The following is a 22,500-nucleotide window of genomic DNA, read 5'->3' on the forward strand; positions in this document are numbered from 1 at the left end:
GGATGAAGGTCATCCTCTGTACTCTGATCAATGAACACGAAGTGCACTCTTGCAATATTGGATTCACTTCACACCACCCAAGGAGGGTTACCTTTGAATTCAATTTGCGCGGGACGGGGAAACAGAAAGATGTAATTTCGACTGAATTTTTTGAAGATATTAGCACTAAAGGCCAGTCAATTGTTCGAACACTTATTTATAGCTAAAAGATAAGCTGAACCTAAAGGTAAACCTCCAAAGGAAAATCCAATCACACTGGTTAATTTCACATTTTTTATCACATTTCAGAAAAAAAACCTTCAGACCTTTAACTCTTTAATACTCTAATTACCCTTCGAAATAACACACTTGCAATAACCAAGGACATAAAGATGCAACTTGGGGATCGAGTACAGTTTCGATGTCGGATCTGGAGGGGAGTGCGTTTCTGAGACGTATCGAGCCCTGCTTTAGGGCGAACAGGGCAAGGAAGTTTGGTGGACGGGCGTGGGTGCAGAGTGCCGAACCTCAGGTATGGACGTCGTACCAATCCCTCTGGAATACGGGCTGCCTCGGCTTGTCCTTCTCCTTCCAGGCTGACACCAAACTGGTCATGGAGTTGGTGGCACCGTGGTTGACCACGCCTCCCAAATTTCTGAAAATAAGAAGATACAATGTTACACCTTTCTTGTAAATAAACAAAGGCTGCATTACAACAGTTTAGGAGTATAATGTGTAATCACTTCAAAACACCTAAATTGGTAAATTGATATGAATAGTTCCATACAAATCTAACCATTTATATAATGATGAGCGTTTCTCCCTTGCTAGGCAGCAGGATAAACTCTCATCTTTAGATACCACTACTTTATTTCCGTCCACTCGTATCATAACAAGGTAGTTTGAAATTGTTGGAATGATCACATACACATGCATGTATAATCTGCGTATATGTAAAATACATTACTTGCCATAATATGTCTCTATTTTGCATTCATACATGCAAAACACTTCTTGAATGCATGTAAAACACTTTTCCTCTATTTTCTAAGAATTATATCTACCGACACTGTGGACAATCTAGATTCAAACCATTGTCCGTCTCGATTATCTTTGTTTATCGATGGCATTTCACATGCAAAGACAAACAAGTACATGCAAACACACAAACCTAGTTTTGTTTCGTGACAAACAAACGGGGATTATGTTAATATATTTCTCCTTAAAACGATGAAAAATTCATGTCTAGATAGAGAGAGAGAGAGAGAGAGAGAGAGAGAGAGAGAGAGAGAGAGAGAGAGAGAGAGAGAGAGAGAGAGAGAGAGACTGCGAGGAACTCACGGTTTTTCAGATTTTACAGGAAAAAATGAAATGAATGTGTTCGAAAAGGAGTGATTCACCCTAATAGCCTCCAAATAGACACAAACAAATAAACATCTTCAGAAGAGTGCAAAAGCAATTTCCATTCTTATTTCTTAAGAGCAGAGACCAAAGACGAGCAACCAAATTTCATTTCTAGCTTTGGTCGAAAGAGAGTAAGAAAAATGGAAAAGGAAGAAAGACGAACAGTGTTTTATCACAACGGGAGCAATACGTCTCCTTTTAGGAAGAGATGCTGAAAAAAAGAAATACGAGAATTCAAAAGCTTATCAGCAGAACGAGAGTAACAATAACTGAAATGTTAATACTAGAATGATTTGCAACCATTGTGTAATATATCTTTTACTGGAATTTCATATAGATTCGATTTGTGCCCTAAACATAATATCGAACAGGCTGGTCTACCACTCTTATCTTGGTTCAGTCCAATTCTTTTTAGTACACTTACAATGTTTTTCTTCGGGCCTGGAATGCCTACTGTATACATTTTGAGTTGTCCCTCCAGGGTCACTCAGAAAATATCTGGAATTTTTGTCGGCAGTTGCTCGTCTCTTTCAGATATGGAAACAGAAAACAAGTAATAGAAGAAAGGAAAAAATAGGGAGTGTAAGCTTTGGGCAGGATGATAATGACAGGAGACTATGGCATGTGAGTCAAAAGTAGCAATAAGTGTATACATACATACATATATATATATATATATATATATATATATATATATATATATATATATATATATATATATATATATATACAAATATATATATATATATATATAAAACCGGTGCATTTCAATGACGAATTTCACAAATGAATCTGTTCGTAGCAAAATCCGTGACTAACAAGAATTGTTAGATTTTGTTAGCACGTCAAGTGTAGGTCGCGGGCAGAACAAGTTGGTTAGCGAAATCATCCAATAGTTATGTGAAAACTGAAATGATCCCCAAAACTCAGTGAAGTGTGAAAGACGAATGCATAAAAAATAAAGATGGTCGAAGCTTGTAAAATAAAATGCTTTTACAGTGATTTTAAAGTAGGTTACGAAGTAAAACCTTGAGAAATGTGGAGAAATGCAGTTTCAAAATGGTTAGCAGAGATTAAGGGATAGATTAACATTTTGTAGTGGACATATTCATGCGCAAAGATTGGATGAAGGAAGTTAAACTGGTGAACAGAATTTATAATTCGTAAGTTTTAGGAAGGAGGAGAAAGAAAAACCTAGGAAAGTTTGGGTGTGGCATTAAGATTACGTAAGATTGCGCACAAGATGGAAATAAATAGTGCACTATAGGTTGGAGGTAGTTCGAAGCGCTGATGATGATAATTGTCTCTAGTCGTATAGGGAGCCAAATGTTTTGTAAGTTTTGTGCTCAGAGGTTCATCCACCACTTTTCAGTTAACGTGATATATATATATATATATATATATATATATATATATATATATATATATATATATATATATGTATGTATGTATATATAAATATATATATATATATATATATATATATATATATATATATATATATATATAAATCACCTCTTTCTGATTGAGAGTACCTTACCATGGTAAAAGCGTTTGTGTATCGCCATGATCAGCAAAACTGAAATAGTCAGGGCCACCCATACTAGGTTAGTTTGCTGTGGGCGATCAGATGAAGAAACTAACCAAACTCCAAACGTGTATAATGACATGTCCAAGGCCTTTGTCCTGGAGTGTCCTAGAAACAGCTGCATTTGTTGTTGTTTTTTATATATATATATATATATATATATATATATATATATATATATATATATATATATATATATATATATACATAATATATATTATATATATATATATAATATATATATATATATATATATATATATATATATATATATATATATATATATATATATATATATATATAAACAACAACAAATGCGGCCGTTTCTAGGACACTCCAGGACAGAAACCTTGGACATGTCAGTATACACACACACACACACACACACACACACACACACACACACACACATATATATATATATATATATATATATATATATATATATATATATATATATAGTATGTATGCGCGAGCGCATAAGCTTACATAATCAAATCTACTACCACAGAATCCACATGAGTGTTAACTCTCAAACCACATTTTCCTTCTGCATGAATTCCTAGAGCTTCTGTGAAGATACAGTGTAACCCAATTCAGTTTCCAATCACTTCTTTGCCTTTTTTCCCCCATTTGTTGGCGCAAGACCTTATACAGTAAAACGGGAGCATCTGCCTTTACTGGAACAAGATCAAATAGATGTCTATTCTATATTTCTTTTACTTATCTTGTATCAAGATTAAAATTACAATAATAAATTCTATATTAATTATAATCAAATGAGAGGGCTTAAACAAATATACATGTATATATATATATATATATATATATATATATATATATATATATATATATATATATATATATATATATATATATATATATACATGCACACATATATAATATGATCATTTTTTACTAGTCAACTGCAGAACAAAGGCCCCAGACATGCCCTTCCACTTGCGTCTGTTTATGGTCTTTCTGTTCCAATCCACATCCGTAAGCTTTCTTAGCTCGTCAATCTATTGTTCCTCTTTCTTCTCCCGCTTCTTTTATTCTTAATGTCTATCCATTGTCTGTCATTCTCATTATATATACATGCATACATGTATATATATATATATATATATATATATATATATATATATATATATATATATATAATATACACGCGCACACACATATATATATATACATACATACATACATATATATATATATATATATATATATATATATATATATATATATATATATATATATATATATATATAAACAAGTATATATATCATTTATATAAATTAATTTGCCTCCTCTTTGGGATGAACAAACCTTGATAAAAACTTGGCTAATACAGAATAGAATTCCAATAAGCGTTTTATTTGTTTAATATCTCTGACTCACAGCGACAATTTTAGAAACCCAAAACCACTGCACTGCGTTTAGCACATGTTACTGGCCTTTTAATTACCAGAGATCGTTTGAAGGATCCAATACTGTCCTCAGAGAGTTAAGGAGTTGTGGCTGCTAATGCGATTTGTGATTGAATTTGCTTGTTCCCTTGGTTTTACTAACTTTATTTATCCATAAACTTACACCAGAAAATCGAATATCGGTATATGTCCAATATCTGCATGTCAACAAGCCTACAATTCAAACTCTTTGGCCACATTATACTTTTTATAATAACAATAATAATAATAATGATAATAAATTAAGTATAGTGATTTTTATCCTTAATATCAAATTCGCAAGTTCAAAAAAGATAGCCTCAAGATTTGTCTAGGACATAGGTTTTTGTTTGCATACATGTCTTGTAGTATTTTGCTTTCGTATAATAATCATCGTTATTTCCTAATATGCCCAAAACTAAGTGCACTAGAGAGAGAGAGAGAGAGAGAGAGAGAGAGAGAGAGAGAGAGAGAGAGAGAGAGAGAGAGAGAGAGAGAGAAATGAATTATCCTACAGAAAAAAAAGGCTTTCTAAATATTGCAAACCCGTTGAAAAGTACGTTATTTGCGTCAGATTCACAACTGATTCTTCCACCTATAATTAAACCAGTTTAAAAGTTATCCGCAAAAACAATTATAAATAAATCGACACATTTCAGGTTTTTAGGTAACATTCTACCTGTTTTAGGAGGTCAGTTTTTCAACTGAAAACTGAATAAAAAGGAATAAATTGTTTATAAGACACACCACAAAGGTACAATCTAAATGAAATACTCATCGTAAATTTAAAAATAAACATAAGTAAATACATGAAATAAAGTTACCAAGAATATAGAATGTTCATAAAGATGTTGATGCCAGGAATAAAATCATGAGAACTCTTAATTGTTAATAGATAATCATAAATGCAAATCAAGTTACGATGTAATTAGAAGTTTCAGCAATATGTAATAAAGTAAAGGTTACCGTAAAAAAAAAAAAAAAAAAAAAAAAAAAAAAAAAAAAAAAAAGTACAAGTGAAGTAAATAGTTACTCTGCATTCCCACAAAGCTGAAAAAATATAAATACGTGAAAAGAAGTTACTGTGATGGATAAACCCACACAAATTTGTGAATATGATGAAAAAAGGATCGTACCGCAAACTCAAAAGAATTCACACAATATTGTACATCTCAGATATAATCATTTTAAAAGCCAAAATATATAAATCAAGAAATGTGATAAAAAATTATCGTGGATATGTATGAACAAAATGTACCCGTAAATTCCATCTACAGTGACACAAAATACAAGCAAAGAAGAATAACTGGAAATCTATATCTCAATTTTCCCTTTAGATACAAAATAATCAATTGTGAATTAAAAAGAAAGTTACAGAATCACAAATAAATTTGAAAGTTCCTTTTAATGACTATGAGAAACACGAAGAGAGAGAGAGAGAGAGAGAGAGAGAGAGAGAGAGAGAGAGAGAGAGAGAGAGAGAGAGAGAGAGAGAGATTAATGATAATAAGTCCCAAGTTGGGCAAATAGAGAATGATGGAAGCTGTTGTTTTATCATTTTCGTTGTTGAAGATCGACTTATTTCTTTTCGCAATGTCACAAGAACCTCCTCCATCACTTTTATAGACTTTTCATTTCCTCTAAGAGTATTAATAGTGACAAGTCGTATATTTCTTCTCTTCTTATTCCGACAGAAAAAAAAAGTGTGACTTATTTCCTTTTTTTATATGAAAAAAATATACTCAGATGACTCTCCTTTTAGTCCACTGTTCATACCTCAAATCTATTAGATATTTTTTTTATGATTATTAGGTGCCTAATGAAATTTCAGGTCGTCTTCAAGATTACTTTACTATCTAATTATTATGTATTTGTTAACGCTTGAAACATCGGAATACAAAAAAAAAAAAAAAAAAAAAAAAAAAAAAAAAAAAAAAAAAAAAAAAAAAAAAAAAAAAAACAATTACAGAGGCAAGAAAAAATGATTATCAAATAAATGTTTTTCAGGAACGTAAACTTGTTTGACTCTTCTATACTCAGAGCACATAATCCCTACTAGGATGCCAGCCCCCGACAGAAACATACTTAACTAGAAAAACACTCTGAGAGTACAGACCTGCACCACGGCAGCTTATTTCTCGAAACCTGCTTGTCTTAGGGTTAATTCGGTCGACCTTTTGTTCGATCTTGACCTTTGACCAGACTTTCAAAATTGAATCACTTCCACGTCTAAACATAATAATTAATCCCTGAAAGTTTCACTATTTTAAGAGTAACAAAAAAAAAAAAGAAAAAAAAAATAAACTTCGTTGGCGGAGGTAAACCCACTCAACAACATATACATACACTCAATTTCACAAATTTCGCACTTTAACTTCAACAATAACTAATAACCCTTAATATGACAGCATATTGCTTCAACATCCAGATCAAGTCCTTTGTTCTTTCATTTCATTGTTATTAAAGACCGCACAAATCAATGGGAATCCACAACAGTTAAAGCTTCTCATTTATAAAGCCCTAATACATTCGGAGCTCATCTGCTTCTGACTGAATATACTGCACACAATGATTACAAGATTGTTTCGATGTTTTTTGTTTCAAGAAATTACTTACATCTTGGATCATGCAATAATTATGGATTTCGTTATGCGCCACCAATTGTGATGGATATGTTATTTTCAGGTCAATCACTCTTAGAATTAGGGGCGCACTCAATAAAGCGCAGACCTCCACCGTGGCAGCTTATTTCTCGACCTTTTGCTGACCCTTGACCTTGACATGTATCAATTGGCGTGGACTTTCATACACTCAAATATGAACCAAGTTTGAAGTCTCTGTGATAATGATGTCCAAACTTATGGCTGATTACGTGAATTGGAAATTTTGCTTGCCCTTGACCTTCCAAAATTTAATCATTTCCAGTTTTTTTTTTTACATAACAATCAATCCCTGTAAGTTTCATTATTCTACGATTAAAGTTGTGGCCAGGAAGCTGTTCACAAACAAACAAACATACATACGCACAAACAAGGGCGAAAACCTGACCTCCTTCTGACTTCGTTGGCGGAGATAATGAGGAATTCTATCATTTCCTCTGAATTGCAGAGAGAAGTTCTTTAATATAATCAGCCTGGCGGTGATGTTATTTAATGCCTGTCCAGGTCTCTTTGCTATAAAGCAGTAATTATTAGTTCCTAACAAGAAAGTTAACTATTAGCACATTCTTGCACCAATACTAGAAGGCAAGACGATCAATGTAATAAGCAGTCATGGACAGGTTCTGCATTCATAGCAACTGGGTCCTAATTTCTTTTGGCACAAGAAATTAGGGACATGACAGGCGGTAAGACATTTTGGCTCTAGAATTCCATTAGATGTAAAACCATATAGCATGCATTACTGACAGGAAGAAATAATTCTTTAATGGTTGTCGCTTTACTCTGGGACAAAGAACAAGCATAGCAGTCATTACTGCTTTGGAGTTACCACTTCTAAGGATAATTATTCTCCCGCGGGGAGGGAGGGCACAAAGAAAATGAACGAAAACTGTTATTGTCACTTTCTGACTTTGAAAAGATGAATCAACGCCCGTTTAACATGAATACTTACGAAGCAGGATCATCATCGATAATTAAACCTCTCCATATACACTGTGCCATTCCTTTTACTTTGTACGTCATTTAAGTAGTCCTCTCTTTTGCTTTTGATCCCAAGCTCCACTTAATCTAGCTAGCACTTTCTCTGTGTTCCTCTCGTCCTTCCTCTACCTAGAGGTGAGAAAAATAATCTTTTATCTGCCACTTGCCTCCCTCTATGAACATTACTATTCATAGCAACATCTCTGACTTCCATAGAATCTCATAACGTTCACCTTGCTAACATTCATGATTTACTTTCTATACTTGGATTTTCAATCAAATTGACAGGTTTTTGTGTTTGTACGTTCGTTTACTTGATGTATTTCTGCGAAACGAGTAAAGGGCTAGGACTAGAAACTCCTTTATACCAATATTTCTTCAGAAATGAAGATATAGGTCAATAGTCTAAGAAAAGAGGCTCATTGCTATTTAGGAGCCACTTCCAGTCTACTAAATTATCCATGACCCTTCACTTGGCTCCTTTCTACTTTGGGACACGATGCATTATTTATTCATTAGTATCCCAGAATTTGACAAGGCATTACCTTCATAAACATCACGTTAACAACAAAGAAAATAATTACACACACAGTATATATATATATATATATATATATATATATATATATATATATATATATATATATATATATATATATATATATATATATATATATATATGTTCTCTTTCTGAGTGGGGATACATTAACGTGTTGAAAGGGTATGTGTACTGCCATGATCAGCAAAGCTGTACTAGCCAGGGGCACCCATACTAGGTTACTTTGCTGTAAACGATCACACCAAAACCTACCACCATCACCCATCCGCAGTTGGCTAGCGTGGTGATGAAAACTGGTCAAACTCCAAACATGAATAAGGACATGTCTGAGCTTTTTGTCCTGCAGTGGACTAGAGACTATTGCATTTGTTGCTCCATGTATATAAGGGCTCTGTATTGTGTGTGTAAGCGTGTGTATCGTTCCTGTTTCTCAGTATAGCTAAAGTTTTGTCTCACCAGAAAGACACCTGCTATCGATCCCATAGGGTAGACATGATGAAAACCAATTTTCATTCAGCAGACCTGGCCAGAGCCATTAGGACATAGGTTTAACAACTCATCCTAAAGGATAAAGTTTATACAGACACACACACAATATATATATATATATATATATATATATATATATATATATATATATATATATATATATATATATATATATATATATACCGGTCACGCTTCCATTATTTCTTCAAGTGCTCAGCTCTCCCCGTCCCCGAGGTAAGAGGAGAGGAAGTAGTCACGCCCTGGTGAGAGGGGGATGGGTATGCGTGCATATCTATCTAAACATTAAACCTTCATTTTTGACGGGTCGCGTACACTAGCCTAGATATACTGTATGTTTACATATGCAGCTATTTCCCATAGATGTACCGTTATTTTATCAAAGTTCGGCAAAGTTCCATTTGACTGCTTACTGTAGAAGTCACAAGCGTGACGGCGTTAAGTGGCTGCATGGTTCCCCAGTTGCCAATGTGAATAGATACAAAACAGTGTAACTACGATTTCCGTGTCTTAACGTACAACTCTTTGAGAGGGAGGGATCTCACGTCGTCCAGGATATCCCAAACTTTGGTCTCTTACACTGGCCCCCTGTTCTTTAAAGTGTTAACTGTTGTACTGCCATGTACTGTCATCTTGGTATATCTTAGTAATGCAGAGGTATATGGCTAACTGATGATAATGATATTTCTCCTTATTGCTGATCTAGACTTGAAATAAACTTTAAGAATTCTACCTGGGTTTGGGCTTCAAAGCCAAAGAATATATATATATATATATATATATATATATATATATATATATATATATATATATATATATATATATACACACATATTATATATATATATATATATATATATATATATATATATGTATATATATATTATATATATATGTATATATATTATATATTATATATATATATATATATATATATATATATATATATATATATATATATATATATATATATATATATATATATATATATATATAAAATTTTCAGTTACTAAAAATCAAAATCAATTCTTAAATTTCTTACTTTTAGTTCTTCTGATCTCTTCGTAAGAATGTGCAATTAAAACAAGTAGGCTATGAATAAAGACTAATCTCTTCGAAATGGCCCCGTAACTACAACGGTCACCGACACCGAAAGACTTTGACAATCCTACTTATCGTGAGATATTTTTATCTCTGTGGCGTAAACATGGTTAACGTCTAAAATTCCGTAACCATAACAACTTGGCCTATAATTGCCATTTCCGTAAACAGATTACAATCGGCGAGTATACCCACACGCAGGCAATCCAGATTCAGGCCACACGATGCTGGAAAGATCTGGTTAGTACCACTCTCAAGTGAACTACGCTTGCACTCTCTGGAACTCTTTGCTGATTATTGATTTACCGTTACCGGAACAGGGTAAAATTCACCACACAGATTACATAGAGTAGTTGCTATTAAAAGAAAGCATGGACATATCAATGTGGCGAACAGTACTCGACTATAATTGGTCCCACGCGTCAACAGCCCAATCTTACACAGTACGACAAACAAAAGCTTATTCGAGTACGACAAACAAAGCATTATTCCAGGTCAAACTTAAATTAAACGATGACTCACGAAACAAAATATCCAGGAAAAAAATAAAAGAGCTACGATATAGGCAACCAAACCTAACAAAACACTGACCAAATTGCATACAGGAAAAGGAATTTAGACAATAGATTGTTAATTACTTGTGTCAGAGCCTTTCAGGGTGAAGTTACTTCCTAGATACACGATTGCAAGAGTTCCAAGATGGGAACAGGAAAAGAGGGGCCCGAGGCAGTGGTGTCACTAGAAACGTACATAAACGTCCAAAGATTTCGCAGTGTCAGCAAATTATCTAGGAAGGCCTCAGACATGTCCTTCCACTTCCATCTTATGGGCTTTCTATGTCAGTCCACACCCGCAAAATTCCTGTTCGTCATTCCATCGTCTTCTCTACCTTCCCCTACTTCTTTTTCAATCTCTATGGACCCATTCTTTTATTCTTAATGTCCATCTATTATCTGTCATTTTCATTATAAGCCCTGCCCGTGTTCATTTCTCTTTTTTACATGTTATAATATCATCTACTTTAGTTTGTTCTGGTATCCGGGTTGCTCACCATTCTTTCCATAGCTCCCTGAGGTGTAACTAGCTTATGTTCTCAGGCTTTAGTAAGGTTCCAGGTTTCTGATGCATAAGTTAAAATCGATAGGACCATCTGATTAAATACAATTCTTTTCATAGAAAGGGATATTTTACTTTTCATAACCTCACTCTGTTTTTCCAAAAGCTCTCCATCCCATGCTTTTTCTTCTTTCAATTTCGGTCTCATGTCCTGGAAAAACGCTTACTGTCTGCCATAGTTAAGTATATTCATCAACAATTTCTAGAGGTTCATCCATAACTGTTATTTGTTGTCTGCATTTTCAATGAACATTAGCTTAGTTTTACTCATATTCATTTTCAGTCTTACGTTTCTGCATTCTCTATTCAAATCCTTTATAATACTTTGCAATTTATCCCATGATTCACTAAACGCAACTATGTCATCTGCAATTTTTAGGTTATATTATGATATATTTATTTCAAAGTGGTTGCCGATCTTGAGACATTTTATATTCTTTATTCATTATTTCTCTTATAGTTTATTCACTTCCTTGTTTACTTTCCACACTGGGCTATATTTCCTTATTGGAGATCCTGCTTTCCGAACTAGGATTGTAGCTTAGCTAGTAGTAATCTCCCCTATAATATATATATATATATATATATATATATATATATATATATATATATATATATATATATATATATGTATACACATGTATATATATATATATATATATATATATATATATATATATATATATATATATATATATATATATATACACGGTCACGCTGAGCTCTCCCCCATTCATCGGGTAGGAGGAGAGGGAGTAGTCATATCCTGGTGAAAAGGGGTGAGTGTGAAATGCACGCACATGCACAGTGCGTGTGAAATGCCCATACATGCACACTGTGCATGTGTGTGCATATCAATCTAAATATTTAGCCGTCATTTTTAGCGTGTCGTGTACATTAGTAATAATAATAATCATGGAAAATGTACAACAATCTATTAAAAAAGAACTTGCATTTCTATAAAATAAATTCATATTTATAAAATGGAAACTAGAAATGTGAAAAGCACAGAGGAATTTCTAGAAATAAACACTAGGTTTTGGAAAGGCAAATATCGATAAAATAAAAATGGAATTTTTCGAAATGAAGTATCGAGTGCAGAAATAACTTTAACTACACATTGAGGTTACAAGCACGAAAGTTAAAAAGCTCCAATTTTAATTGAATGCAACAGTAAAAATACTCAAAACATGAAAATGAAACGAATAATTTCTATTAACATATTCCAATGCACATAGAGAAAATATTTGATAAAATCATCTACATAGTACAGCACTATTGATATCTGGAATAATGTAATTACCAGAGTACAAATGGTAATGCAGATACCTAAATCCCTTAAAATATTATTGATAACTTAGACGACGTGTTTAAAGGTAAACGCTGATAACAAACGGCATTATAGAAAGACACACACACACACACACATACACACACACACACACACACACACATATATATATATATATATATATATATATATATATATATATATATATATATATATATACGCTACACATATACCCGTATGTATATACTACATACATACATATACATAAGCATATATATATGTATATATGTGTGTGTGTATTATATGTATACGAGTGTATATATGTGTGTAGTATATATACGCACGTGTATATGTATGACCCCCTTGGGTCTCTGATCCCGAGGTATAAGAGAGAGAGAGTCCCGACATTAAGGTATTACAATATAATGGTTATTTGAATATATACATACACACAAATATATATATATATATATATATATATATATATATATATATATATATATATATTTGAATATATACATGCACAAATATATATATATATATATATATATATATATATATATATATATATATATATATATATATATATATATATATATATATATGTATTTGTGCATGTATATATTCAAATATATATATATATATATTTGTGCATGTATATATATATATATATATATATATATATATATATATATATATATATATATATATATATATATATATTCAAATAACCCATATATCATAATCATTCAGGTCGTATCACAACAACATTCATGTAGCTCAATATAATGATTAGGATGAATGGTAAAGACGAGATAACTACAGCAACGTTAACAAAGAACGTCAAAAAGAGACTGTTTTAACATTTGCTGTAGGAGAATCAATTTCCAAAAGGGGATATATTTCTGATCATTTGTTAACCTATAGCTTACGAAATAGAAACCATAAATAAACTAATCAATAACAGAACAAAACATTAGAATATTTAATAGAACATACCAGAAAATAACAACAATGAACGCTCTCTCTCTCTCTCTCTCTCTCTCTCTCTCTCTCTCTCTCTCTCTCTCTCTCTCTCTCTCTCCCCGCCTTCCTGGAATTATACACAGCACAGTCCTCCTCACGGGACCATTCTAAGATCTTTCGAAAGGTCATTGAAAGTCTTTATACTTCTCAGACTGGACTTCCTCGTTTGTCGAGGTTCTGATCCGAGCCACTTCCTCTTCAGGCTCAGCCATCAATCGGCAGCACCATCACTGGCTGTTTGTTCTCTTCTGCACTGACAGCAAAAAGAGGATTTCGAAGGGAGAAGAGATCCAGGGGACCATTGTATTTGTGGATGCTATTTCTATCCTTCTTTCTCTAATATCCGCCACAATTTACTCGGTTAAAACGCACTTCCTCAATATGATTAAATTTCATTTGGTATGCAAATGAATTTTAAAGACTATGATATATATACAAGACACGCAGAAGTTTTTTCTCAGCTTCTAATGTAAGAAAGTATTCACATTTTGCTTCGTACATTAATACTAAAACAAATTCAATGCATGTTTTCGTAAAACATATGACAAGAAAATTAAAGATGTCTCAGACCATATCAGAAGACCTTCTTTGAGTATAACAGGCATGGTATTTCTCGTGATGAATTACCTGAAAGAACTCTTGGGATCATGAATTACGGATTATACGAAAATCGATACGGACGGACATCTATTCCCGATATTGTAAAAAAAAATCATAGCCTGTTCTTGGGATAGGATATCCGAACTGATTCATAATTCATCTTCACGATGGTTTCTCTTGTAATAAGAATTTAATGAAGTCTGAAAAAAGTTTTCACATTCTTCCAGTCTGGTGAAAATATTCAATTATTCAACATACCGAGACAAGGATCTGTTAGAGATAATGTATGACATTTCACCTTGTAGTAATTAAAGTTATTCACTTGGTTTTGATAAACGTTAAATAAAAATTATATTTAACCAGCAATGTGTTCGAGATAGTTTTTGGTGCCTTCGATGGTTAAAAGGTAAAACTAACCCTATTCAACTTCAAACTTGATAATCATTCATAAATTACAGAACACGTTTTAACAGATTTGTTGATATCTGCTAACTTTGTTCTCCTCAATTAAAGCCCACATGAAGACTACCGGAACATTATCCCCATACTATCCTACTAACATTGAACTTGAATTTAAGTATTTATTGATATTCTATTACTTAGTATTCCAAATCATGTGTGGTGTACTGAAGCGCATTTGTATGAAAGTGCATTTGTATGAAAAATTTCATTACAGTAAGTTTTAATTTAAAGAGAGAAAATCAGGCCGAACCGCCAGTACGAAGGGCTTCGCTGCTTGCTGCTGGATAAAAAATGGCGCCCTGTTTTTAGGTGGGCGCTACTGTATAGTAACTTACAACACTGGAAAAAATAACCTATAAAAATTAGGTACTCGAAAGAACCGAAAGAAAACAATAAATAAACATCAGTTCACTGATTAATAGATTAAACGATTGAAATAAATGTAATCATTGACGATAACTAGAACGAAAAAAATGGGTCATGCTACCCGTCAAATATGAAATGGGGATAGGAGCTATTGTTTAAGTGGGGAATGGGAGTTGGGGAAATTCAAGAGATTTCCAACATGTTTCACAAAGAATGAATAGAGGTGGAATATGTAGCCAGATGATTAGCCAGGAAAGGACAGTGAGAGTAAATAAGGTCGTGATTAATGAAGCACGTGTCACCATGAATAGAATTAATGTCGGTTTAGTCAAACAAGTAAAGAAGAAAAGTATAGGGTGACAATTATTGTATCTAGGCCACTGGCTGCAAATAGGTTACATAATAAGAAAAAAGCAACAAATATTTTTTAAACTCAAGAAAAAAAAAATCTGATAGGGAAAGAAATTGGAGGTAAACTAATGAATAAAAAAGTAGAAAAAATAGTATGGAAAAAAATCAATAATAGTAAGTTACAAAGGAAAAAGATAAAAAGGGATAAAATAAAAAGGTGAATATAACTAAAAATAACAAGTGTCTTCAAAAGAAGAAAAAGGAGCTTATTGGGAACTGAAAAGAAGCAAAAAATATAAAGTATCAACTTACAGAAGAAAGAAAATGTAAGGACCATATTGAAAATAATCCTACATCAAAATTGGCCTTAATACATCTAAGAAAGAAGAATAAAACACACAGAAGTAAAGAAACTGTTTAAAGAAAAAAACGAAAAGAAAAAGACCTTACACAGTACTGAATAAGATTAGAAAAGATATAAACAGACATAGCGAAAAGGGAAATGGAAAATGAAAGACATGAAATAATTTAAAAGAGTAATTGGTTTCTTTTCTCTGTCTGTTTCGTAACCTTTAAGAAGAATGTGGAATCTATAGGTCATATTTACAAATCGATTGGTGCCACAGCTTGGCCCGGATATGTCCTGGCACTTCGAATTTTATAGGTAGCAAGGAACGATTTTAAAACTTTATTCCATCCATATTTTGAAAGATATGAAAAGACTGAAACAAAATAATAAAAAAGCTCTTTAAACATAGTAGCCAAGAAACAGCCAAGCAATTTAGCACCACACGAAAAGTAAGATACAGCCAAAGGATGTATAAAAGCTATAGCTAAAGAAGGAGCAATCAAAATCAAGTCACACACACACGCAGAAACACACATGTTTGCACGTCCAGTTTGCTATGTTCAATACTTGTCAATGCTGAAATAAATATAATACAAGTCCTGGTCTCGTCCTCCCGTCTCCCTATCGAGAGACGTCGATGGTTGTTTGCAGCTGCAGTGGAAGGAGACGTCCAGTCGACTTACCATAGCAAGTCTTTCACATCCAGCACAATGGAACGCCAGCGAGTCGTTCTTTGCGAAATGACGGTGATGCTGGAGGTGGATCTGGAGCTGGCGGTGGTGGTAGTAGTGGAGGTAGCGGTGGAGGTAGAGGTCGGAGATGATGTGATGGTGGTCTTAGTGGAGGAAGAGGAGGAGGAGGAGGAGGAAGCTGTGGAGGTTTTCTACTGTCGAACATAAAACCGTACAGTAAATATATTAGATTTGGTCAAGGTCAAAAAGAAATGAAAAGAACACTAAAGGAAATAAAAAAAAGTCATGAAACATTGTCTTATCGATGGTATGATGTGATTGGTATCTAAGGAGAAAGCTTTGCCGTTGAAGAAAAAAGGATAATAATGACAATAATTATCATTAACAATAATAATAAAACTATTTGGTATACGAAAGATCTTAAATTTTATCACAAGATATATTTTTCCTTCGTCGCAAAACGTTCTTCTGATGCATAGCCACGCAATTCTTTCTCTCGATTGCTGGCAAAGTTGCTTACTACAAAGTAAAGGCAAAAATAGTAAGCAGTACAGGAACACTGCCGCGAAAATAGAAGCATCTACTTAGAAAGACTAATATTGCAATCTACAGTACTTTCTCTATTAGAAATACAACATCTAAGCAAAAGGAAACCAATAACATATTAGTGATTAGTTGTTAATAGTCACTGGAAGAAAATATATTAAACAATTATAATTTATACAATTTATATACATCCATGCATACAGATTATATGGCATATGTACATATATAGAAAATTAGGTAATGAGTATGACAACTAATCCTGCCAGTACCGATGGAGATGAATAATATCATCAATATATCAAAGACACTTGCCTAGATCATGAATATTCATGAAATGAAATAATGTTAGAAAATAAAATTCGCCCTAACAGAGCATTCATTCAAAAATAAAATGAAAACAATACCGTCCCAATTCCACACCATCAGGTGGTATCGAGCCTCGTCGATGACGCACACTGCTTGTGGTATGTTGATATGAGAGAGAGAGAGAGAGAGAGAGAGAGAGAGAGAGAGAGAGAGAGAGAGAGAGAGAGAGAGAGAGAGAGAGAGAGAGAGAGAAATTATTCACGGGTTTATCATCCCCTTCCCATCCACCAGCCTTTTTTCAAGAAACGCTTATTGATATAAGGCAAGCAAATGAGAATGGGGTCACGGGTAAAGGACCGAACCTTGTTTATATGTCGTGCAAATCAGGCACAGTGCCAATGTGTGCCAACGTGCGTGTCAGCCTTATCAGCGCTAGATTCTGTCAACGTAGATATTCTTGTGTAATACGATACCGAAGATTTATGTCAAGAGATCCGCAGTAGCGCGTGCGCCCTTCATACTGTAGGCGTGTGAGTATGTATGTTTCTCTGTGATATGCATGTGTGCTTCTGGGTCAAGGTTCATCATAAACTTAAAATGTAAAAATGTTAAACATTTTCTCTTCTATTCTGTCGCGTAGTGCTCTAAGAAAGACGTTTTTTTTTTTTTTTTTTTTAAATAAAAGAACAATTACATTACATAAAAGAATATAAATATGAAATAATAAACCATATTAGACTAAATAAAAGAGAAGACAAGAGTTACATTAAAACAGTCTGCATCATCTGTTGTTGAGATGTAATATATTGATTATTGTCACTATTTTTTTTTTAATCAGATCAAACCCATGATCAACACCAACCCCAAAAGTAAAATAAAGTTAAAATCAAACTCAAATGGAGTAAAAATTTCTATAAGAAGAAAATCTGGATAAAGAAAGTCATCTAATCCTTCCCAACAATACAGAGTGGAATTCTGGAACCACAGGATAACAAAACGCAATTTAGAGAGTTGGTTTATCAGAATGACTGGCCGTAACCATTTTTTATTTTTCTCACGAAACATTGTTTAAACGATAAGATATGAATGATTTTAATGCTCCTATGTCTAATTGTTGCTTAGGATCTTAAAACTCATAGTATATATATATATATACACACACACACACACATATATATATATATATATATATATATATATATATATATACACACACACACACACACACACACACATATATATATATATATATATATATATATATATATATATATATATATATATATATACAGTATATATATTTATACATATATACTTTCTGGTGATGAATGGAGAAGTATTGATTTAAAAGCTCAAGATAGAGACGACTGGCAAAATATAACAGAGGCCCTTGGCGTCAATAGGCGTAGGATGATGATATACCGTACTTTCTGTGTGGAGGTACCTTAACGTTGTGAAGGGTTTTGTGTATCGTCATAATCAGTAAAGCTGTACAAGTCAGGGTTACCCATACTAGGTTGGTTTGCTGTGAGTGATCAGAAAGTCTCCCACCATCACCAATCTAAAGTTGGCCAGCGTGGTGATGAAAACACTCTAAACCCAAGACATGAATTAGGACATATCTGAGGCCTTTGTCCTGCAGTGGAATAATAACGGGTGCATTTCTTGTTGTACTTTGTGTGTGTATATATATATATATATATATATATATATATATATATATATATATATATATTCAATAAATATGTATATATATATATGTATATATGTATATATATATATATATAATATATATATATATACACACACACACACACACACACACACATATATATATATATATATATATATATATATATATATATATATATATATATATATATATATTCATATATATACATATATACGATTCATTTTTTCTTTGCCTACACATACACCTAATAGTCTGGCCTATTCTTTACAGATTCTCCTCTGTCCTCATACACCTAACTACACTGAGATTACCAAACAATTTTTCTTCTCTCAAGGTGTTCACTACTGCACTGTAATCAGTCAGTGGCTACTTTCATCTTGGTAAGGGTAGAAGGGACTCTTTAGCTATGGTAAGTAGCTCTTCTAGGAGAAGGACACTCCGAATTCAAACCATTGTTCTCTAATCTTGGGTAGTGCCATAACCTCTGTACCAGGATTTTCCACTGCCTTGGGTTAGAGTTCTCTTGCTTGAGAGTACACTCGGGCACACTGTTCTCTCTTGTTTCTCCTTTTCTTGTTTTGTTAAAGTTTTTATAGTTTATATAGGAAATATTCATATTTAATATTGTTGCTGTTCTTAAAACAATTAATTTTTTTCCTTGCTCCCTTTCCTCACTGGGCTGTTTTCCCTGTTGGAGCCCCTGGGCTTATAGCATACTGCTATTCCAACTAGGGTTGCTTCTTATATATTCATATATATACACACACACACACACACATATATATATATATATATATATATATATTATATATATATATACATATATACATGTACATATATATACATACATACATACATATATATATATATATATATATATATATATATATATATATATATATATATATATATATATATGATAAATTTTGCACATTTAGACGTGTTTTTCATATTCAAATAAGCCATATATATTTTTTATACATTAATGTCTGGATACTCTTAACGACCTCGGGATCAGAGCCCCAGGCGAAATCACACAAAGACAATAGCTTGGGTCCGGCCGGGAATCGAACCCTGGTCGGCAAGCTTGTATAGACAGTGACTAAGCCACTTGGCCACGAAGAAAGATAAAAGTCAATGACAATTCTTCTGTACTTATACCTGTCGAATTCAGGTGTTTTGTACTTAGAATTGAAATCAACCCATCTTTACCATCGTAGCTAATTGGTAGTTTGTTACTTGGCATTCAATTAATGATAAATTTTGCACATTTAGACGTGTTTTTCTTGTCTTTGTGTGATTTCGCCTTGGGCTCTGATCCCGAGGTCGTTAAGAGAATCCAGACATTTATGTATCAAAAATATATATGGCTTATTTGAATATGTGTGATTTCGCCTTGGGCTCTGATCCCGAGGTCGTTAAGAGAATCCAGACATTAATGTATCAAAAATATATATGGTTTATTTGAATATGAAAAACACGTCTAAATGTGCAAATTTTATCATTAATTGAATGCCAAGTAACTCAATTTTTCAGTGGCTTCTTTCCACTTCGTAAGGGTAAAGGACACACCAAAATCAAACAGCTGTTCTCTAGTCTTAGGTAGTGCCATAGCCACTGTACCCTGGTCTTCCACTGTCTTCGGTTCGAGATCTCTTGCTGGAGGGTACACTCAAGCACACAATTCTATCTGTTTCCTTATTTCTTTTCCTTACTGGACTGTTTTCAGTGCATATATATACATATTTATGCACACACGCGCACACACACATATTCCCATATATATATATATATATATATATATATATATATATATATATATATATATATATATATATATATTATATAAATGTATTTGTGTATATAGGCATATATTTATATGGTCGTATGTATATGTTCTAAAGGTATATAGTTACTATAAGTCAATGTTTTGCAGATCCAATATTAACAGACGCCTTGATATTCCTTTATTTTGTACATGGAATATTTTTTCTTATTCCTCCTATTGCATATTTCTGCTTTGCTTACAATTTTCAATAGTTAGATCACTTTAGGTTTATTTTTTCACCTACAAGATTAATCATTAATATATAAACATATATATATATATATATATATATATATATATATATATATATATATATATATATATATATATATGTGTGTGTGTGTGTGTGTGTGTGTGTGTGTTACAAATCTAAACATATAAGTCCTTAATAAAGCTCAAAATATAGAATTATATTTGATTTAAGCCTCGGAATGGCATTAATTATATTGAAAATCGTTAACTTTACAATGAAAAATATCTCCAAATTAACAAATACAATTCATACCAATGAATCCCTTTTATACGTTCATAATGCCGAAAAAGATGACGCAAAAATGTCAAAATATTAACAGGGAAGCTATTTTGATACAGTTAAGACTTTTTAAAAGATCGACAAAAATTATAGTACAGTAAAAAAATGATTGATTGATTGATTGATTTAAAGTTTTCAGGCATCCTGACATCTAAGGTCATTGACGCCGGAGTAAAAAAAAAAAAAAAAAAAAAAAAAACCATTTCCTCCAGTACAAGGCATCTGGAACTCAAACTGGAGTTTTGAAGCTGAGAGATGAACAAGCAGGATTTCAAACAGGTAGAAGTTGTACGGACCAAATTTTTATTTTAAGGCATGTTATACAGCAATATGTAGAATATAGAAATTAACTTTTGATGGCATTTGATAGTGTGCACCGGCCAATTTTGTGGAAAGTTCTACGTTATTATAGAATTCCTCTTAAATATGTAACTTTGATTAAGTCAGTTCATGGACATAGTAAGTGCAAAGGTAATGTTAATGAAGTCCTATCAAATGAATTTCCAGTGAACAGTAGAGTACGCCAAGGGAATGTACTATCACCTAACTTGTTTATCCTCCTCATGGATTTTTTAATGCATAGAACAGTTGGGGATGACCGAGTAGGATTGGACTGGATTGGTAACAGGAAACCAGCGGACCTAGAATATGCTGATGACGCAGTCCTTATTAGCACAATGCCACAGGACTTACAAAGCTTGCTTATCAGAATGCATGAACTATCACAGGAGGTTGGGCTCAAGATAAATAGAAGAAAGACGGAGATGATGAGAACGGAATATGCAATGGAGGATAAAACATCACTAGAAGGGGAAAGGATTAATTAGGTGGCTTTATTGAAATATTTAGGAACTAAGATCTCTGATACATGGTCTTTAGAACTGGAGTTGAATGCAAATTAGATAATGGCTAGGTTAAGATAAATTTAGAAATAAAATCACCTGAAATAACATATAAAAATCAGAAAATAAGAATACAACGAGAAAGTAAACCTCCCCCTACTGCATAAGTTATAGCTTTTTCATTGTCGCAGATTTCATAGAAAATCTTCAAAATCTCCAATGTAAAATTGAAGGTTAATGCTCAGGTTACCTCAGCCTTAAAAGAAGGTA

General features: G+C 32.8%; 1 protein-coding gene across 1 annotated transcript in view; it reads right to left on the reverse strand.

The window, feature by feature from the left end:
- LOC137645850 (protein tipE-like) overlaps nt 1-22,500 on the reverse strand; it is a 136,851-nt gene that overhangs the window by 1,289 nt on the left and 113,062 nt on the right. Inside the window, exon 2 of the mRNA XM_068378833.1 lies at nt 1-634. This exon is cut by the window's left edge and continues 1,289 nt beyond it. Coding sequence (XP_068234934.1) covers nt 508-634 — 127 coding nt within the window. The 3' untranslated portion in view covers nt 1-507. The remainder of the gene's footprint in view (nt 635-22,500) is intronic.

Source organism: Palaemon carinicauda, chromosome 8 (genome assembly GCF_036898095.1).
Source record: "Palaemon carinicauda isolate YSFRI2023 chromosome 8, ASM3689809v2, whole genome shotgun sequence".
Lineage (NCBI taxonomy): Eukaryota > Metazoa > Arthropoda > Malacostraca > Decapoda > Palaemonidae > Palaemon > Palaemon carinicauda.